The 19,830-nt window shown below is 46.0% G+C and overlaps 1 protein-coding gene across 1 annotated transcript; it reads left to right on the forward strand.

The window, feature by feature from the left end:
* Nucleotides 1–6,868: 6,868 nt before the first annotated feature.
* On the forward strand, nt 6,869–18,782 carry IDS (iduronate 2-sulfatase). Its single transcript, XM_081897647.1, has 9 exons — nt 6,869–7,225; nt 8,470–8,606; nt 10,268–10,445; nt 10,588–10,676; nt 12,065–12,265; nt 13,117–13,287; nt 14,502–14,628; nt 15,881–16,054; nt 17,850–18,782. Exons 1-9 carry the CDS (start codon nt 7,138–7,140, stop codon nt 18,362–18,364), a joined length of 1,680 nt encoding a protein of 559 aa, XP_081753773.1. The 5' UTR covers nt 6,869–7,137; the 3' UTR covers nt 18,365–18,782.
* The last annotated feature ends 1,048 nt before the right edge of the window (nt 18,783–19,830 follow it).

Raw genomic sequence — 19,830 nt, forward strand, 5'->3', positions numbered from 1 at the left:
AACATAAGAATTAATTGGCTTCTGTAGATGATGAATAAAATAATTCTGGCAAGGAAAGGCCTAATAAGCAATTATAAAAAGAAGCTATGTTTTTCCCTCCTGTGCTGTTTGCATTATCTTACTGGGATTCTGACTGCATTATGTATCACAGCAGCGTTTAGGTGCCTCTCTCAGCCTTGTTTTTAAATACACAGAAGTTCCTGTTTAGATGATGTATTTATGCTGGCTATATTCACGGAAACAGGAGGAAGAGGAGGAGGGTGAGGCAAGATTGCACCTGTTGGCCACAACTCCCCTGTGCAAGCCAGGATGGGGATAAAAGGGTGGGCCGGGGCAAGCCAGTGAGATGGGTGGGGTACAAATTATTATTATTATTAGGGGCTGCCTGCCCTGCTTTGCCGCCTGAGGCAAAACAGGAAGTTGCCATCTCCTGCCCCCACTACCAAAGCCTCACTTACAGGGGTGTGCAGCAACCTCCATCAAGATCTTGCTGGAAACAGCAGCAGTTGTGCAATCCTGGCAGGGGCGGAGCACCCGCAAGAGTGCTGCCCCATGGGATTCCGCTGCCTCAGGTGGCTGTTTCAGTCTGTCTTATGGGTGGGCCGGCCCTAGGCCAAGTCCAGCTGACGTTTTCCACAATGACCCAGGGTCATGCTCTGTAAGGGGAATTGTGGGTGATGTTAGTGGCAGTTCTAACCAGGGAACTGATGATTGCATGCCACCCACCCCAACATTTCTCCAATGAAAATAGGGACATCCTATTCAATAATAATAATAATAATAATAATAATAATAATAATACCCCACCCATCTAACCAGGTTGTCCCACCCACTCTGGGCAGTTTCCAACATATATAAAAACATAATAAAAGATTAAACATTAAAAAAAAAACCTTCCTTATACAGGGCTGCCTTCAAATGTCTTCTCAAGGTTGCATATCTCCTTGGCTCAGGGGTCAGATATCTCCATACCCTCCAACATTTCTCCCATGAAAATAGGAACATCCTAAGGAAAAGCAGGACATTCCCAGACCAAAAAGAAACCGGGATGGCTTCTGTAAATCCAGGACTGTCCCTGGAAAATAGGGACACTTATGGCTGTTCTAACCAGGCCTGCTTGTTTATTTGCCTTTCCATTTACTGGGTTTGGGGCATTGCTTAGAGCACCACAAAAGTGTACATTTTACACTCCTCATTAAAACTGAAGGAGTCTTGGCTGTGCTTTGCCTTTCGACTTGCACAGAAACACGCTCCCCGCAACTGCGCCACTATGTAATTTGTTCATTGATATTCCCCTCAGACCCTTTGTTGTAATCACCATTGAACTCTGGGCTGCCAGAATTAGAACAGCACAGATTTTTGAATTTTCCTTTCCATTCACAGTTTGTTCGGTTACTTAATTGCTCAAACTAAAAAAGCCTATCTAAATTCTAACCACAAGCCAACTGAATTGCCAGCCAGACGGCTTGCCCTCCCTTTACTTAATTCACTCTTGAAAGCTAAATGACAATGGATTTTTAACCAGGAATACAAACTGACCTATGAGGTACCTGTGCTATACCTGAATTGGCAGGCTAGTGCTTAAGCCAGGCTTATAAAGACCAGGCTTGTAAAGCCTAGGGGTGTGTGTGTGTGTGTGTGTGTGTGTGTCTGTGCGTCTCTCTCTCTCTCTCTCTCTCTCTCTCTCTCTCTCTCTCTCTCTCAGATCTGGCCTTGGGGGAGGATGACAAAAATCAAGGATTCAGAGATCCGAGTTATTCAGTTCCCTTCCTTCTCGCAAAATTGATAAGATGGCTGCACCACTTCAATTTCACAGAGACTGCTTAGAATGTACCCTTAGCATTCATTGATTGATTGATCTTTATTACGGCCATTGGCCCGTTACACGACAGTTTCCCATACCAACATATTATACTTAAACCTCCAAATTTAAAATCGGCCTTAGCATTCATTTTAGGCGACTAGAGGCTTGCTTTTTTTAAAAAAAAAAAAGCAAAGAAAGAAAGCTCAGTGTCTGGGATCCCTGCCCAGGGGTGCCACCGGAAGACTGAATGGGTGCCGTGGCACCCATGGGCTGGTGACTCCTACTGAATAAATTGGTCCCTGTCAGTGGTCCAGCTGCAGTATTATGGAACCAGCTGACCTGTCTCTGTCTGGAAGACCAGGCTGAGGGTTATACCTTCTGATCTAGCGAAGTGGCTTTCAGGCGTTGCTGTGGAGGTTCTGTAATGCAGGACTGTTCCCAGGTTCCCTTGTCTGGTGCCCAGGGAGCCTGAAGAAGCAGCCATCAGGAGGTAATTAATGGAGCAGCTGAATATCATTTAATAAACCTAGGACAAAACGAGAGAGGCTTGCTAATGAATAACTTACACAGAATACTTGCTTCTTAGCCTGGGAAATTGTTACCGTCTTTTGAGATGATGTCTTGCAAGGATTATGTTTGAACCAGGAATATATTATTGAATGCTTTTGCATGTACTTTCCAGGGCTTTGCTCTTGGGAAACGATCTGTATTGGGGGTGGGGGGTGGGCAAGAGGGAAGGCGACAGCAAGAGTGCCTTGCCATTTAATTATTAGAATGCTAATGAAATGTGGCAAATTTATGCAAATCCGCCTCTCCGCTGAAGCTGTGCCTTTGGCTCAACCTGGGATGCAGAGGTTTATGAGAATCTTTGCATGCTTCTCCTGCGGTTCTGAGCTCAGGGCTCATGAATCTTTCAGAAACATTTTTTTAAGGAAACCACCCCACCTCCTACAAAAAAGTACTTTAGGATGTGTCTTAAATAACAAAGACAGCAAAGTTTGAGCAGCATGGGTAATGAGTGCCGGCCTTAAAATAAAATGAAAAAAAAAAAAGCTGGAGGGATATTCCTTTTTATCGCAAGCAGGGAGGTAACAGGCTGAGGCTGCTGGATCAGACCAATCTGATGGAGCCTCCTGCTTCCTACAGCAGCCAGTCAGATCACTCTGGGAATCACTGGTATTCTGATCTGGAGCCTTTTCCTCCATGCATCTGCATAATCCCTTTTAAAAGCTGCATGTGACCTGACCACATGCTACTCCACTGAGCTAGCAGACCACCCCAAATAAGACCTTGGCTCAGATATAGCCAGGGGCAGCTCTGCTATGAAACGAATGAAACTTCGTCTTTAGGGCCCCTAATCCCAGAGGGGCCCCAGGAGCAACTTTAGTCCACATTGCTTATTGTTTCGGGGTCTAGTGGACCCAATTTGAGGGATTTTTAATGCTCCATTATTTGAGGCAGCTTCTGAGGACTGATTGCTAGGAATCACAAGTGGGGGAAATGCTGTTGTGCCCAGGTCCTGTTTACATGCTCCACATAGACATCTGGTTGTCCACTATGAGAGGATACAATACGATAATCTTTATTGTCACTGTCCCATACAGAACAACAAAATTGAAAAAAATCTACATCAGACATTCAAAAACCAACAAGCCTGCTATCCCAGCCTGGTTAGCCCCCTAAAAACTCTGATATGCCATAATTACCGTAAATACAATATACTCCCATAGAGACTACCTTAAAGGTAAAGGTAAAGGTACCCCTGCCCGTACGGGCCAGTCTTGACAGACTCTGGGGTTGTGCGCCCATCTCACTTAAGAGGCCAGGGGCCAGCGCTGTCCGGAGACACTTCCGGGTCACGTGGCCAGCGTGACATCGCTGCTCTGGCGAGCCAGAGCCGCACACGGAAACGCCGTTTACCTTCCCGCTGGTAAGCGGTCCCTATTTATCTACTTGCACCCGGAGGTGCTTTCGAACTGCTAGGTTGGCAGGCGCTGGGACCGAGCAGCGGGAGCGCACCCCGCCGCAGGGATTCGAACTGCCGACCTTTCGATCGGCAAGTCCTAGGCGCTGAGGCTTTAACCCACAGCGCCACCTGCGTTTAAAACAAAAATCGCATTTGGATAGAAACTGTTTCTCAGGCGGCTACTCCTAGTCTTTATAACCCTGTACCTTCTTCCAGAAGGCAGAAGTTGAAAGAGATCGTTTCTGGGGTGTGCACTATCCTGCACTATCTCTGCAGCTTTCTTATGACACCTGGAAGCATAGATTTGATCCAAGGATACTAGACTAGGTGGTCCTCTGGCCAGCATAGATCTTCTTAGGTTCTTCCCATCCTGTGTTTGGCCTTTGGGTTCATGCACTTCAAGGGGGAAAGAAGATGTGAATTCTTCTGTTGCGCTACCCATATCAAGACTAAGGTGTGGACTTGTAGCAATGGTGCTGAGCTGGCCCTACTATTGGGTGAAATGAGGCAATTGCACCAGGCTGCACAATTCCTGGGCCCTACTCGGCAGAATAAGCAGGAATGTCTTCATGCAGCAGTGCCCCAATTCGAAGTATCACTACATCTCGTGGGATGTTAGGACCATAGTGGGATGTGTCTTGACACCTGAGATATTCCCTGACTGCAGAGTGGAAGGAAAAAAACTTCAGTAGTTGTTCTCTGTTCACTTTGTCTCAGAGATGGTGCTCACGTTATGGGGGGAACAAATGTGGTCCTTAATGAAACCCACAAGCCCCCTAATTTTGGTCAAAATCACACCCCTTTTCCATCTAACAAAAGGGTCACTGGACCCCCCCCCCATTCAAATGGCTGCCTTTTATCAACTAGTAAAGGCCAAGGCCCATTTAGTCCAGCACTGTGTTCTCACAGCAGTCAGATGCCTCTAGGACAGTGTTTTTCAACCTTTTTTGGGCAAAGGCACACTTGTTTCATGAAAAAAATCACGAGGCACACCACCATTAGAAAATGTTAAAAAATTTAACTCTGTGCCTATATTGACTATATATAAAGTAATTCTCTTGAATAGGAATCAAATAAACACAAAGAAAGTATTTTATAATTACTTTATTATGAAAACAGAAATATTATGTAAACAGAAATATGAAAAATTATAAAATACTTTATTTTTAAATCTTTCGAATTTTTCAATATTTCCCACGGCACACCAGGCAACATCTCGCGGCACACTAGTGTGCCGCGGAACAGTGGTTGAAAAACACTGCTCTAGGAAGCCTACAGGCAGAGGACCTGAGCCCAACATCTGTTTCCCGGGAACTGGTATTATTTGATCAGAATTCTTTGCTAGATGCATGAGACAAACCTGTAAGATCTTGCCTTCCTCTCCTGAGACACCATTTCCTACAAATCAGACCCCCTTCAATGACACGTATGGAAGCTCATCGCAGGGCTAGGCTGCAAGTCATAGTTAAATATGAGATCAGAGTATGCAGAGAAGGCCTGTTTATTGGGGCATTGCTGCCACCTGGTGGACAATGCTGGTATGAGGAAAAAGATGTTTCACCTAGGGGAGTTTATGACTGGCTGCTTCCAAACCCAGATACTGCAAAAAGAGCCTGAGGGACTGGAAGACTATTTGAGTCTGTTTTTCTTTTCTTTATCTTCTGTGGTTTATTTTTTTTCCAATGCTCAGAATTAGTTGCTTTAATTGATTTTACTAATTTTTTTGTTTTATTCTTTTTTTCTTTCCTTCCCTTTTCTTCTTTGAGCCTCCTTCTGGCAACTCCTGCAGCCAAGCTGGTGCCAAGCATCTTCCTCTACTTTCCTTTGGACCACACCAGTGAGGTGGGGGGGGGGGCGGATCTTGTTGTCTTGGCAGTCCAGGACCTCCATTCATACTGCCCAGGCTTGTGTCCCAGGAAGGTCACTTCGGTACTGCTAATGCAGTGGTTTTTTTCACCTGGGAAGGTGCCATGGACATAGCAAGGATTTTTGTTGGGGGGGGGGCAGGACTTTTGTTAGCGCAGGGGGAGGGGGGAACTGACGTTACTGGTTACAGTGGTACCTCAAGTTACAGATGTTTCATGGTACAGACACTTCAGGTTACAGACTCCACTAACCCAGAAATAGTACCTCGGGTTAAGAACTTTGCTTCAGGATGAGAACAGAAATTGTGCGGTGGCAGCACAGCAGCAGCAGGAGGCGCCATTAGCTAAAGTGGCGCTTCAGGTAAAGAACATTTTCAGGTTAAGAACAGACCTCTGGAACGAATTAAGTTCTTAACCCGAGGTACCACTGTAGTTAGTTATTTCTATTGTTTTACTTGATGGGGGGCAGCTGCCCCTCCCCGGCTATGCCCAGGGCTGGATTTAGATTTGATGAGGCCCTAAGCTACTGAAGGTAATGGGGCCCTTTATATGTCCAGCTGTCCTTTGTCAACAACAAATTGTTGCGGCTTTTTGTGTTGAATATATGCTATATGGTAATTTATGGAACTAAAAGGTGTCTAAAGCCATTTGCACATAACAAAATATGTATTTTATCAAAGTAATTGTTGAACTGAAATAGTTAGGGAGATGTATATTAATAGTTAATTTTTTGGGGGGTCCCCAAGAGAGTGGGGCCCTAAGCTATAGCTTGTTTAAAGGTAAAGGGACCCCTGACCATTAGGTCCAGTCTTGACCGACTCTGGGGTTGCGGTGCTCATCTCGCTTTATTGGCCGAGGGAGCCGGCGTACAGCTTCCAGGTCATGTGGCCAGCATGACTAAGCCGCTTCCTGCGAACCAGAGTAGTGCATGGAAACGTCGTTTACCTTCCCGTTGGAGCGGTACCTATTTATCTACTTGCACTTTGATGTGCTTTCTAACTGCTAGGTTGGCAGGAGCAGGGACCGAGCAACGGGAGCTCACCCCATCACGGGGATTCGAACTGCTGACCTTGTGATCAGCAAAAAGTCCGCGTTTCATTAGCACGACCCCAATTAAAGCCACCCAGATGTTCGTGCAACATCTGCTCGCAATGCAACTCGTAAATGCCAAGGAGAACAACGGCGCTGACTCTCAGGGCAGCGCGTAATAGGACGGCGACCTCGCAGTTCGATCCTATGCTTTGCGCACCAAGGATCGGCGGAAAGGCGCAGGAACCTCAGCTGCGCCCTCTCCCGGCCGCCGGCAGCTTTGGCCGCTTCTTCCAGATCGCAGGAGGCACCTCCAGAGCCCAGCCTCTTGCGGGGTGGAGCCCCGGAACGCCGCCCCGCGCCCGCTTCCTCCCCCGCTCCTCCTGTCCGGTCGAAGTGGGAGGATCCCGGCAGTCCCCATTGCTCCCCTGGTCTCTTTCTGGAAGGGAGCGCAGCTCAGCGGCTCCTCGGAGATGGGGATGGAGTGGCGGGCGCGCGTCGCTGTTGCGTTCTGCCTCCTTTGCGCTGCTGGATCCGTCCGGGCAGGAAGACCACCGTCAGGTGCTGTTGGAAGCGGGGCGGGCAAAAGAGGAAGCTTAGCGGGGTTGGAGAGCGTGATCGTGCAGGGAACGATCCGAGGCGTCCTGCGGCTGTTGGGGAAAGCCTAGAAGCAGGACCTGCCGCTTGCAGATAGATGGGGAGCGGGGAATTCGGGACGGGTACGAGTTTGGGAGCTTGGGATGCTAGCAGTGCCTCTCCACACCCCACCCCGCAAAAAGAAACCCCAAAACCTGGCTGTCCCTGCAGGTATTTTGTACCGCAACCCCTATTGTCCCTGACCGTTGACGGGGTCCACTGGTGTAGATGGGAGTTGCAGTCCGGTAGTTTCTGGAGATCGCCAGGTTGGGAAAATCTACTTGTGAGGAGTTTGCAGGGTGAATGGAGTGCAAATCAGGTGAGCAGAAGGATCCAGGTGCCTTTATCAAGAACTGTTGCCTGCAGAAGGGAGACTGTCCAGGACTGTCCGGAGGTCATTGCGGTCAGGTAGCTTGAGGCCAGCACCCCAAGCAGCTGGTTTAATCCTATTTGATTAATTTTGCAAACTGCTCTGAGGTATTCTACAATCAAGCGACATATAATTTTCATAAGGTCTGCGAGGTAGTTTTGGGTATCATGGGAGGTTAGCAGGGGGTCAGTTATTAAATTCATTATTAGCTCAATTGCAAAGATATTTAGGATGGTTTGGAGATCAGCCTCAGAGTGTGCACGCACTGTGTTGTCATCAGCATCGTGAATGGTTCACTTTGAGAGCCATTGTTATCTGCAATTGTTGCTGTCATATTATCATGGAGGAGCCGAATGGTGTACACAAATTTATCTGGGCGGCCAAAATCGGCCTCCACAGTCACTTACAGACTCACTCTTAAAACCGTGTTTATGGAAAACAATCTTACTCGGCTACAAGTGATCGCCAAAGAAGAAGAAGAAGAAGAACTCAATTGGCATAGGTCTTTGTAGGATTTCTGCCTTGAATACTAAAATGCTCAGTGCATTACATTGCAACAGTGCCATTTATTTATTCAATCCCTTTGTAAGAATGCCTAAATATCCCTTAAGTTAGTTTGATGGTGTTAATCCCTTTAAAATGGTATTATTGTACATGGGGCGTTGATCTGCTGCTAGTTTTTCTAACAGGGTTAAGCAGTTAAAATTAGCGACTGATACATCCCACTCTCCTCATTGTTTCCGTCTAAGGCATTGACTGATGCTGCTAACACTTTCCTATTAACTCTTTGGCTTTCAAGATGGCATGAACGTCCTTTTCATCGTTGCTGACGATCTGCGACCTGCATTGGGCTCTTACGGCGACCCAGTAGTGAGATCTCCAAACATTGATCAGTTGGCTTCGCGCAGCGTTGTGTTCCAAAACGCTTTTGCACAAGTAAGCAACACAACATTATGTAAACTTTTACCACTCCCTCTGTTTCTGGTGCTCAGGTTGTGTCACTTTGTGTAGACAAAATGTCTACCAACCCATTATATTCATATGTTGGTAATCTCACGTTTCTCTGCTGACGACAATCTGCAAGGCCATTTACAGTTTCCCCCTTTTTCATATGGCAGGTGTTGACTAATCCTAAAGGATTAGTCGTAGTCATGGAGAATGGAGTTATCCAAGGCTGTTCATGATTTTTGCCTCAATGTGTCTTCGTACTAACTGGCTGGGCAAAGGAAAATGTGTCACTCGATGCTTAAATATCAGTTCATTGTGATGTCATGTGGCCTTGGTGAAGACTTGATGTTTTCATCCGCAAAAAATGTTTTTGATTTGAGTTCCTACTGAAATGAGGCTGCATTTTAATGTTGTATTTTAATCTTGTTTTTAAGTTGTAGTTCAATTAATTGTTTTATACCTGGTGTTAGCTGCCCTGAGCCCGGTCTTGGCTGGGGAGGGTGGGGTATAAATAAAATTTAATAATAATAATTTAATAAAAAGCCGTCCCTGTCTGTCAAAGGTAGGCCATAGGGCGGCAGGTAGGGAAGGCAGGGGTCTGGCCTCTTCGCGGGATTGGCTCAGATGTTCAGGAGCACTCAGTGGTTTGCCACTGAATAGCAGTTGCTGGAGCGGGGGAGGCTATTATTGTCATGTCCTTGAGGTGGCTTAGCAACCAACAAAGATGTTGAATGTTCCTGCTTCAAACTGATCGTGAAGGCCACTTGATGAGAGACTACATGCTGTCCTATGAATCTGCTTGCTTGCTTGCTCAGATTAGTACCAGAGAGCTACTTTACACTGAAGTGGACTGTTTGCCTTTGGAGCTCAATCGTGTCCACTCTGGCTCACATCAGCCCTTGGCCTTATTTCGTGCCAGTGGCAAAGGAAGGAAAAACTGGGAGGAAAAGGGATGGCAGAGAGAAAAAGAGAGAAGCCCCGGCTGCTACTGGTTCTTTCTCCCATTCGCAGTCAGCATCTAGGCTCCAACAGATTCTCCTTGACAGAACGTGGTCCTCAAAACAGTTTCTGTGTCCTTTGGCAGAGAAAGGACTGTCCCTTCCACCTTTGCCTGGAGCTATCAGGGACTGAACCTGAGACGCCTTGCATTCAAAGCATGTGCTCTGCCGGTGGTCCAGGGCTGCAGGAGGCCAAAGACCTGTTGCTATTTCTGCAGGAGAGTCCCTGTCTCTGGCATCCGTGAGCCAATCAGCATCAAAGGGATGATTCTTGGCCTCTGTGTGCTCCAAAGGGAAGCGTTTAGGAACACCAAAAGCACAAGGGGCTTCCATTCCAAGAGAATGGTGAGCAAGTCATGTTACATACAATGCAACTTCATTGAAAACACAACTTACGTCACTCTAAAAGAAGCTACTGGAGCCCTCCAAACCATTTGCCTATGCACATGTATAGAAAACAGCTGAAAGGCAACATATGGGATCTGTGTGGATCATTACAATCCACCCCTCGTAAAAAAAGGTTGTATAATCTTAGTAGGGGGTGCAGCTGGGGTGTAGCTGCAACTATCATGAGAGGATCTTGGACTTCTGAATTTGCCACCACACTATTGTCTACCACTGAGCTATGGCCTTCCTCTCCTTTCCCCCCAGCAAGCTGTCTGTGCCCCAAGCAGAGTGTCATTCCTCACTGGACGGAGACCTGACACCACCAGGCTCTATGATTTTAATTCCTACTGGAGAGCGCACGCGGGAAATTATTCCACGTTGCCGCAGTACTTTCAGGAAAATGGCTACATCACCCTCTCCGTAGGGAAAGTGTTTCACCCAGGTAAGCTCTGAATTGGAAGGATGAGATCTCTGCAGAACCCACTTTTCCGTAAGCCAGGTGGCTTTTAGAATTTGGAGAATTAATTTGAAAGGATTCCCCCACTCCACTCCTGGACGTTTATTCTGCTGCTTCTGTTTTTCAGGGGTTTCATCAAACCATAACGATGACTATCCGTACAGTTGGACCACCCCTGCTTTTCATCCCTCATCCGAAAAATACGAAAACACAAAGGTGAGTGGATGCTATGGCTAATTATTTCTACCATTATTAACTGGGCTGCACTGCTGGTGTGCATGGCTGATTCGCAGAGATATGGAGGCTACAGTGCTGTGCCCCAGTTAACTTGGGAATTATCTTAATTGAACTTAGTGATATTGCCTTCTAAATAGGCGTGTGTAGGTTTGTGCTACTGGACAAGTCTTGCTTTCAAGGACTTTGCAACCTAAAGCCAGTAGTGCAAATTTAAACCAAAGTAGACTTTAATTTTTGTTGGATTTAGCCAACAAATAAAGCTTTTGATTTATTTATAACCAGCACCCACATACCCATTGTTGCTTGGGAATTGTAAGAAACAAACAAACATCAGTTCAGTTTCTAAGTCAGTGGTTAAAATAAGATTGAAAGGTTCAATCTGTCATCGTGATTTATAATGGCATCCAGCTGCATACAAACATAGATTAAGAAAACAAAACCCTTCTCCTTGATCCCAGGAACTATCATAAAAAAATTGATGACAATATCTTAAGGAGCCCAAAGGCATGGCAAACAAACAACTTTCCAAAATATATAGTAGATGGGTTATAGTGTGTTTATCATTTAAATGTTGTACTGTGCATTATCGTTTTTAATGGTTTCTAAACTACATGGAGGATTCTTGTTAGATGGGTGGTATAAAAATGGAAAAAAGGGATGAAATAATAAGTAAAGAAAAATAATTTGTATTCTGCCTCTCCCCGAAACAAATTTGTGTTCAAAGTAGCATACAAATTCAGGTCTAATCTAACTGTAAAGTAGAAATACATTGGAATGAGATAAGGATAAGAAGGAGTGTATGTGCACAATTGCAGCTACAGTTAAATAAAGTTTGGAGATAGCTGGGAATGAAAATCAAGAAGGTAAGCCAAAGTCCATGGGGAAGGGTTAGATTTTGAGGAGGGCTTTGAAGAAAGAGGGGAGATGAGATATATGGGGAAATGACTTTGGCAGGTTATAGGGACATATTTTTGTTTACTCACGGGACCATTAAGAAGGTCTTCATACATGAGTAGCAGCAGTCAAAGTGGTGTGGGCAGGGGGAGATGAAGGCCCCAAAGACCCTCCCAGCTGCGCAAGCTACCCATAAGCAATTCGCTTGGGGGTGGCAGGTGCCAGACGTTCGACAGGGAACATGCTTCCATTCCATGGGAGGACCACTAACAGTGACTCTGCTGAAGACCTAAGGGAAAAGGCAAGGATATCAGGAGGGTATCAGGAGATCCTTAAGGTATCCCAGTTCCAAGTTGTTAAGGACTTTGTGAATCAATACAATAGGCTTGTGTTGATTTCACTGGGACTTTTTGCCTTGTGATTTGTTTTTGATCCCAGTGCCCCTCTCAGGAGATTGTTTTCTTCTTTTAAAGGTTTGCAAAGGGAAAGATGGAGCACTTCACGCCAACCTTATCTGCCCAGTGGATGTTTTAGAGATGCCCGAGGGGACCTTGCCAGATATCCAGAGCACCGAGGAAGCGATTCGTTTATTGAACATTGTGAAGGAGAGTAAGAGCAAGTTCTTCCTGGCTGTTGGGTATCACAAACCCCATATTCCATTCAGGTACCCCCAGGTAAGGAAGCCTGAATAGAAGAACCCACCTGAAAGAAATGTGCAGTCCTAGACAGTTGTTCTAGATCAATGAAAATCACATGGGGTTTGGCATTTGGTTGGCCAAAAATGGTTTGGTTGCTTGACCCTCTAGATCAAGTATGGGAAACTGCGAGGTGGACAGTCAATGGTGACTTATCTCTCCCATTTGACCATCTGAATCAACGCTAGTGAAACTGAACATGCTGCCTTTGGCAATGCAAGAGGGGAAATTCCTGAAAATACAACTTGTAGAGAGACCATGCCCCTGCGGACAGAGGCAGATAGAATCAGCCATGCATGTTCTTTTGCACTGCCCCTGGCATCAGACAATTTGATCTACGTTTATAATCAGTTGGTTGTTAGTAGGGAGTAGCATGCAGAGGAATGGAAAGTAGCCTTCCTTATGTTTTCTCAGGATGGGGATAAGATGGAGATATTAGCCAGGTTTCTGCAACATGCAGCGAGGGTTTGCGAATGTTATACAACATTAACTCAAGTGTTAGATGCAGGTTTTGATGAGTGATTTTATGGTATGTGCCAATAAAGGTTTGAGAATTTGAATTTGTGTGGGGAACTGGATCCGGTCAATGGGTTGGAGCCTTATCACCCTGCACCCACAGGGACCAATTTTCACAGGTGGGTGATGCAGTCAGTGGCTCCCATGGGTGGAGTTGCCATCTAGATGGGGTTCTTCAAAGTTCTCCCTAGTCACAACACGGCTAGGGAGCATGTCGCCTGGTTGTAAGAACCACTGCAGAACAGCAGTAGAAAACCTGCAGCCTGTTTTTGTTTGCAAGCCTTGAAATGGCTCTTCTGAAATCTCTGCTCCAGGAATTTCTCAAATTGTACCCCTGGGAAAACATCACACTGGCCCCTGATCCTGATGTTCCTAAAGGGCTCCCTTCTGTGGCCTACAATCCCTGGATGGACATCAGGCATAGGGAGGATGTTGCAGCACTGAACATCAGCTTCCCTTATGGGCCAATTCCAGAGGACTTCCAGGTAGGTGACATATTCCCTTTCTCTGCTCTTAGCTGAAGTGCAAGTCAACAATCTGGCCGCTCTCTGCTCCAGGTTTTGCAGGTCCCTTGGGCAAGGTGCAATTCTTGGGCCCCCTGCTCCCTCCCTTTGGGAGTCTATATCCTTATGACCACCAGCTGCTGCTGCTCCTCTTCCTCATCACTGCTTCCACCTATTTCCTTGCAAGGTATAGAGCTGCTGAGCAAGCAGGCAGCAACACCCACCTCTCTTGGGCACCAGCACAGTTGTTTGGGCCAGAGTGAGAAGTAGTGGCTCACACAGTGCTGGACAGGAGGAGCAGGCCCAAATGGCGTTCTTGTCAGTAGCTCCCTTGCTGGGCTGCTGGCCTTTGGCAGATGTCCAAGCATGCAGATCCTTAGCGCTCCTGGATCTCGTTCTGATATGGGAGTAGGGAACTTGGGGAATCCTTAGCCTTTGGGGTTTGCTTTATGGCAGAACGTTTCAGGGCATGCTTCAGATTTGGGGGGAATGCGGGTGGCAGCAGTCACAAAGTAGTTGCCATGGTGGCGGCAGGGGTGGTGGGCATGTGACATAACACCAGACAGGGACCATGGCATAACACGAAATTAGAGAGACAGCCCCCTCGCAACAGCCTTATGCTTGGCATGGGAAAGTCAGCTGTGACCTGGTTGGTCCTTAGTATGGAGAAATAACATAATATTGATTACAAACACACACAGAGCCTCTGTTGTGATCCAATAACAGACAAAAGCTCCTTATTAATACTGGGATGGAGCCACTTGTGTCCCTTCCAGATATTGCAGGACTACAACTCCCATCAGCACCAGCCAGCATGGCCAGTGGTGAAGGATGATGGGAGCTGTAGTCCAACACCGTTCAGTAGGTCACAACTTCCCTAACCTTGGTATAATAAGTTGGACAAGTAGGTTGCAAGTAGGTCTTCAGTGTGAAAAATACCCGGAGTCATAGCTGTCAACTTTCAGATTTGAAAATAAGGGATCAGCAGCCTTGAAAATAAGGGATCAGCAGCCTCACCTGTCCTGGGGACAGTCTACGGGATATCTCTAACAGCGGAAGCAGTGGGAAACAGCGCTGGAATAAAGGAATTTCCCACAAAAAAAGGGAAGGTTGATAGCTACGCCCCGAGTCCTTATAGATGCTTTTTAGATAGTCCTTATAGATAGTCCTTGGATGCTTTTCTAATTTTTTTGCAGCGGCAGATTCGTCAAAGCTACTTTGCATCCGTCTCTTACGTGGATACGCTGGTTGGGAGGTTGCTAAGTGCCCTAGATGACATGGAGCTGTCTCACAACACAATCGTAGTGTTTACCGCAGACCACGGTAAGTTGTCTTGTTGACATATTAATACAGATCTTTCCAAACACTGTGTCGTGACACATTAGTGTGTCACCTGCAGTGTGTAGTTGTATTGCATGAATGCTCTTCCTGGGGCTGGAAAGGGGTTAGTTTAACCTCTGGTTTGCTAGTAAAACTGAATCACTGGATAGCGAGATGATGCCTGTCTAAAAAGTGTGTCACCAACATGAAAAGTTTGGAAATCAATGGGTATCAGTGGCTATTAGTCATGAAGTATATAGTAACTGCCTCCAGGACCAGAGATAGTTTACCTCTGAATACAAGTCACCTAGAATCAGGATTAGGACATTGCTGATGGACTTGGGTCCTGTTTGTGGGCTTCCCATGGGTTTCTGGTTTGCCACTTTGAGAACAGGACATGGACTGAATTGGCCACTGGCCTGATCTAGCAGGGCTCTTGCGTTCTTACAAAGAATTGGCATCTTCATATCGCAGGGGTAGGGAACCGTTGGCTCACCAGATGTTGTTCAACTGCAACTCAAATCAGACCCAGCAAACATGGCTAATGGTCAGGGATGGTGGAAGCTGCAGTTCAGCAACATCTGGAGGGCCAAAGGTTCCCTACACCTGTTACATGGCATCACCTCTTTTTTTGCTGGGTCAGGCTCTTTGTTCAGTGAAGGGATGGGAAACTTCTAGTCCTTCACATGTTACTGGACTACAGCTCCCATCATTCCTAGCCATTTGCCAGGCTAGCTGGCGCTCATGAGATTTGGAGTCCAGCAGCATCAGGAGGACTACAGGTTCCCTATCCTTGGCCTAGCCCAATACTGGCAGATATATCCCTTGATGCAAGTTCCACCATCCCTGGCTATTGGCTGGCAGGGGCTGATAAGTGTTGGGAGTCCAATATCATTTGGAGGGCCGTGGGTTCCTCATTTCTGGTGCAGGTCAAGTGCCCAACTCTATATAAGGCAGTTTGCTACTTCTCTGCACTTTTTATTCACATACTATGTAGGGATTTTTTTTTTAATTAGGCAACTAATATTGTAATTAATAAATGACTAAGTTAAAGTGGCCTATGGGGGGAAAATGGAAGTTCCTCAAGGGTTCCTCACCAATCAGGTAAGTGGCTGTTTAACAAGCTTGTTTTTGTGGGTTCTGAGATAGTTGATTGGAAAACCTTAGCATCTGCTTTACCAATGAACATTCGTGTGTCCCCCACCCCCAACACATAGATGATGCTCTTCCTTCAATGTTTCTTAATCTTATCTAGGCTGGTCACTGGGCGAACATGGCGAATGGGCGAAATACAGCAACTTCGATGTGGCGACCCGGGTGCCACTGATGTTCTATGTTCCAGGAATGACAGTCCCCACCTCTCACCTGGGAGAGAGGGTTTTTCCTTTCATCAATCCCTTCACACAGGTTTCAAGCCCTGTTGCACAAGGTAAATCTTCAGAGTTTAATTAATGATGTAAATATTTGGGCTGCAACATTTAATTGATTATTTGGTTGACTCGTTTTAAAACAAGCAAAGCAACAAACCGTTTGGTCAGCGACGAAGGTGCCCTGGTTAAGTGGACACATTACACACATTAATGTTTTAAACATACAGACATTAATGTTTTAAAATAAAAATATATTTCTACCAAGCACTGTCGAGGGCCATCTTCAGAGCCATTTCACTTTCTTTCACAGGAAGGAATCCCTATTCCAAGATGGTGCTTTGTGTTTTGTTTCAAAATTATTATTTTACTTATGCACATTTATGCCTCTTTAATTGTTTTACTTAATGACAGCACAACCTGATATGTTTTTCTACTCATCCATAGCTGTTGTGTGTGCCGTTTTAAATACTGGATTTTTTTTACTGTCCTTCTCAAAGTGTCGTGAGTACTTGAAGCAATGCCACATAAAGATCCAGTATTAAAACCTAGCAGAACAAAGCCATAAAATTCTCACGAAATCCCATAACTGCAATCCAAAAGCACTAGCAGCAACACAGTTCAATTAATGATAGCATATTAAATACCTGGGTTGCTTTTTGAAAAAATCAAATTTGTTTCAACTTTTCAAATACCACAATGGCACAATGTCAGTATATAAGCAAAACACATGATACAGAAATGCTTAAACATTTGGGCGCACACACGCACGCACCCACCCACCCACCCACCCCTACTGTTGTTAATATTTCTTAAAATCCTCCATCCCACCCAATCCCCCATCCCCAAATACATTAAAAAAGGTAAAGGACCCCGACAGTTAAGTCCAATTGCAGATGACTCTGGGGTTGCAGCGCTCATCTCGCTTTACTGGCCAAGGCAGCTGATATTTGTCTGCAGACAGTTTTTCTGGGTCATGTGGCCAGCATGACTAAGCCGCTTCTGATGAACCAGAGCAGCGCACGGAAATGCCGTTTACCTTCCCGCCGGAGCAGTACCTATTTATCTACTTGCACTTTGACGTGCTTTTAAACTGCTAGGTTGACAGGTGCTGGGACCAAGCAACGGGAGTTCACCCCGTCGTGGGGATTCGAACCGCCAACCTTCTGATTGGCAAGTCCAAGGCTCAGTGGTTTACACCACAGCGCCATGCTCCCAAATACATTAAAGGTAAAGGTACCCCTGACCGTTAGGTCCAGTTGTGGACGATTCTGGGATTGCAGCACTCACCTCTATAGGCCAGCTCCCGTTGTTCAGTCCCAGCTCCTGCCCAAATACATTAGACGACTGGAAAACATGAACGTAACACCAGTAACAATATAAAAGCAACTCTTGTACTTTGGAAATGACTTTCCCTTTTCAAATCACCATTTGAAGTGAAGTGACCCAATTTCTAAAAAGTTGACATTTCCTCTCTGTTTTGCCTCCCGCTACTATGATCTGTTCAGTTAACTTCCCCAGAATTGCAAAGACCCAGAACTGACATAACCATTGAGTTAGAACAGGGAGTTTACTGGACACCTGTAATTAGGTTCCTCAGGTTTTTATGGGAAGAAGTCTTGTTTTACTTCTGAGCTGAGAGATGCAACTCATTGATTTTTTGTGGAACGCTCAGATAGTCATAGAAACACTTATTCTGCTAGTACTAATTTAGCAGCAGCAGGGCTTACTCCTTAGGCAATAGGCATGGCTTTTCTTTCTATTTGCAGTATTTAATTAATTCAAAGCAGCTGGACGTGATCTGCTGAACTCTTTGGACGCTCTCTGACCTTTTCCTTAATGCTTCCTCCCTCCTAGGCAAATCCGGAGAAATTGTTGAGCTGGTGTCCCTCTTCCCGACGCTCGCTGAGCTCGCTGGATTAAAAATCCCCCCTGTATGTCCCCAGCCTTCATTTCACACCCCCCTGTGTGCTGAGGGGCAAAGCTTGCTGCGTTATTTCCCATCCATCCATGGAGGCCAAGAAAACAGCAGCAAAGGAGCAAAGGGTTCAGATCCTCCAGTTGCCTTCAGCCAGTATCCCCGCCCAGGAGACACTCCGGATTGGAACTCTGATCTGCCTCTGCTTAAGGACATAAAAGTGATGGGTTATTCTATACGTACCGCTGACTACAGGTGTACGCTGTGGCTTGGGTTCAACCCCAGCAACTTCACAGTCCATCTGAACGACGTCCACGGAGGGGAGCTGTATTTCACAGCGAGTGATCCCAGTCAAGACCATAACAAGTACAGAAGCGACATGCACGGCTCCTTGGCCAAAAAGCTTTGCAACGTCTGGGAGCACAAAATTTGGGGTTCACGTCCTTTTCTGTAAGACACTGCTGCTCAAGTAGTAAAAGACATACAGACCTTTGCGTTATACCCAAAGATGTGTCTTGAATTGTAGCGGCTCTTGGAGCCAAATCTAAAATGTCTTGTGTTCTTGTGTACCAAAGAAGTATTCTTTAGTTCTTTAGAGAGCCAGTGTGGTGTAGTGGTTAAGAGCGGTGGACTTGTAATCTGGTGAACTGGGTTCGCTTCCCCGCTCCTCTACATGCAGCTGCTGGGTGACCTTGGGCCAGTCACACTTCTCTGAAGTCTCTCAGCCCCACTCACCTCACAGAGTGTTGGTTGTGGGGGAGGAAGAGAAGAAGATTGTTAGCCGCTTTGAGACTCCTGAAGGGGAGTGAAAGGCAGAATATCAAATCCAAACTCTTCTTCTTCTTAATAAAGATCCCCCCCTTTGCAATGACCATTGAGCTATTGAGTGACATTTTTTCTGAACTCGACTAGTAGTCTTTTAAAGGCATCTAAGCTAGCGGACACCATTTACATTTTATGGCAGTGAATTCTGCAAATCAATCTTTATATTAAAAATTTCTGCACCCCATCTTTCCATAAACACTTTGTATGTAGTTCCTGTCCAAGATTTGCTGCCATGTGTGAAGCAGCATTGAAAAGAAGGAGGTGGCAGTAGTAGTAGTGGGGAGGCTTCTGTGAAAAGGTAAGTAAAACACATGCACACAAACCTTCTTTTCTTTCCCTTGAGTCCACGGCCAGTCAGTTTCCTTGGGTGACTGAATGCCAGTAGCTGAGGAACACGAGTAAGGAGGGTCCCATTGCTCTCAGGTCCTGCCTGTAGGCTTCCCATAGGATGCCGGACTAGATGGGCCTTTGCCTTGATGCAGAAGGACTCTCACATTTCTATAACCCCAAGCTCTAGGGCAGTGGGAGAGTGAAATTAGCCTCTCTCTGTCTGCTTTCTCTGGTGCACACCTTGCATAGTTTTATAAACCACTCTCGTGTGATCTTTCCTGGTCACTTTAAAAAAACCCAAAACCACACACATAAGAAGAAACGGTCAGTGCTTTAACCTATTCTTGTAAGGAAGGTGTTCCAGTCCTCAGCTTACATTGGGTACCCTTCTTTCCTTATGAATGGGACCTGCAATAAAATGTTGCAGCATGGTATGCTTCTGGTCAGGGTCTAACAGGCCACACCTTCTATCTGGACACTCCAATACATTTTCTTCTCTCCACTCCCATAGTCAGCATTCTGTGCCTCCTGAGCTTGCTGGGGGGTTTTTTTTGGGGGGGGGGCAGGGAAATTCCCCTTAGTGTTTTCTATGACTTTTTTTTGCTACAAATCATAGGGTTCCCCCAAACCCGTTGATTCCTGCTCCATATGTGTGTGTGTGTGTTTGTGCTTTCATTTTGGCTACTGTTAGTTTTCTTAGGGGGGACTGGCATGGCAAAAGTCCCAAGTTACACTTTGTCTTAGAGAAAAAGCATTCCAGTCAAA

Source organism: Podarcis melisellensis (assembly GCF_964234715.1).
Source record: "Podarcis melisellensis genome assembly, chromosome: Z".
In the NCBI taxonomy this organism is placed as follows: Eukaryota; Metazoa; Chordata; class Lepidosauria; order Squamata; family Lacertidae; genus Podarcis; species Podarcis melisellensis.

Bases quoted from the DNA above. Each gene is read 5' to 3' on its own strand.
- IDS (XM_081897647.1), top strand. From the start codon at position 7,138: ATGGGGATGGAGTGGCGGGCGCGCGTCGCTGTTGCGTTCTGCCTCCTT. The intron at 7,226-8,469 runs GTGCTGTTGGAA...TTGGCTTTCAAG, and splicing joins GGCAGGAAGACCACCGTCAG to ATGGCATGAACGTCCTTTTC. The intron at 14,629-15,880 runs GTAAGTTGTCTT...AATCTTATCTAG, and splicing joins AGTGTTTACCGCAGACCACG to GCTGGTCACTGGGCGAACAT.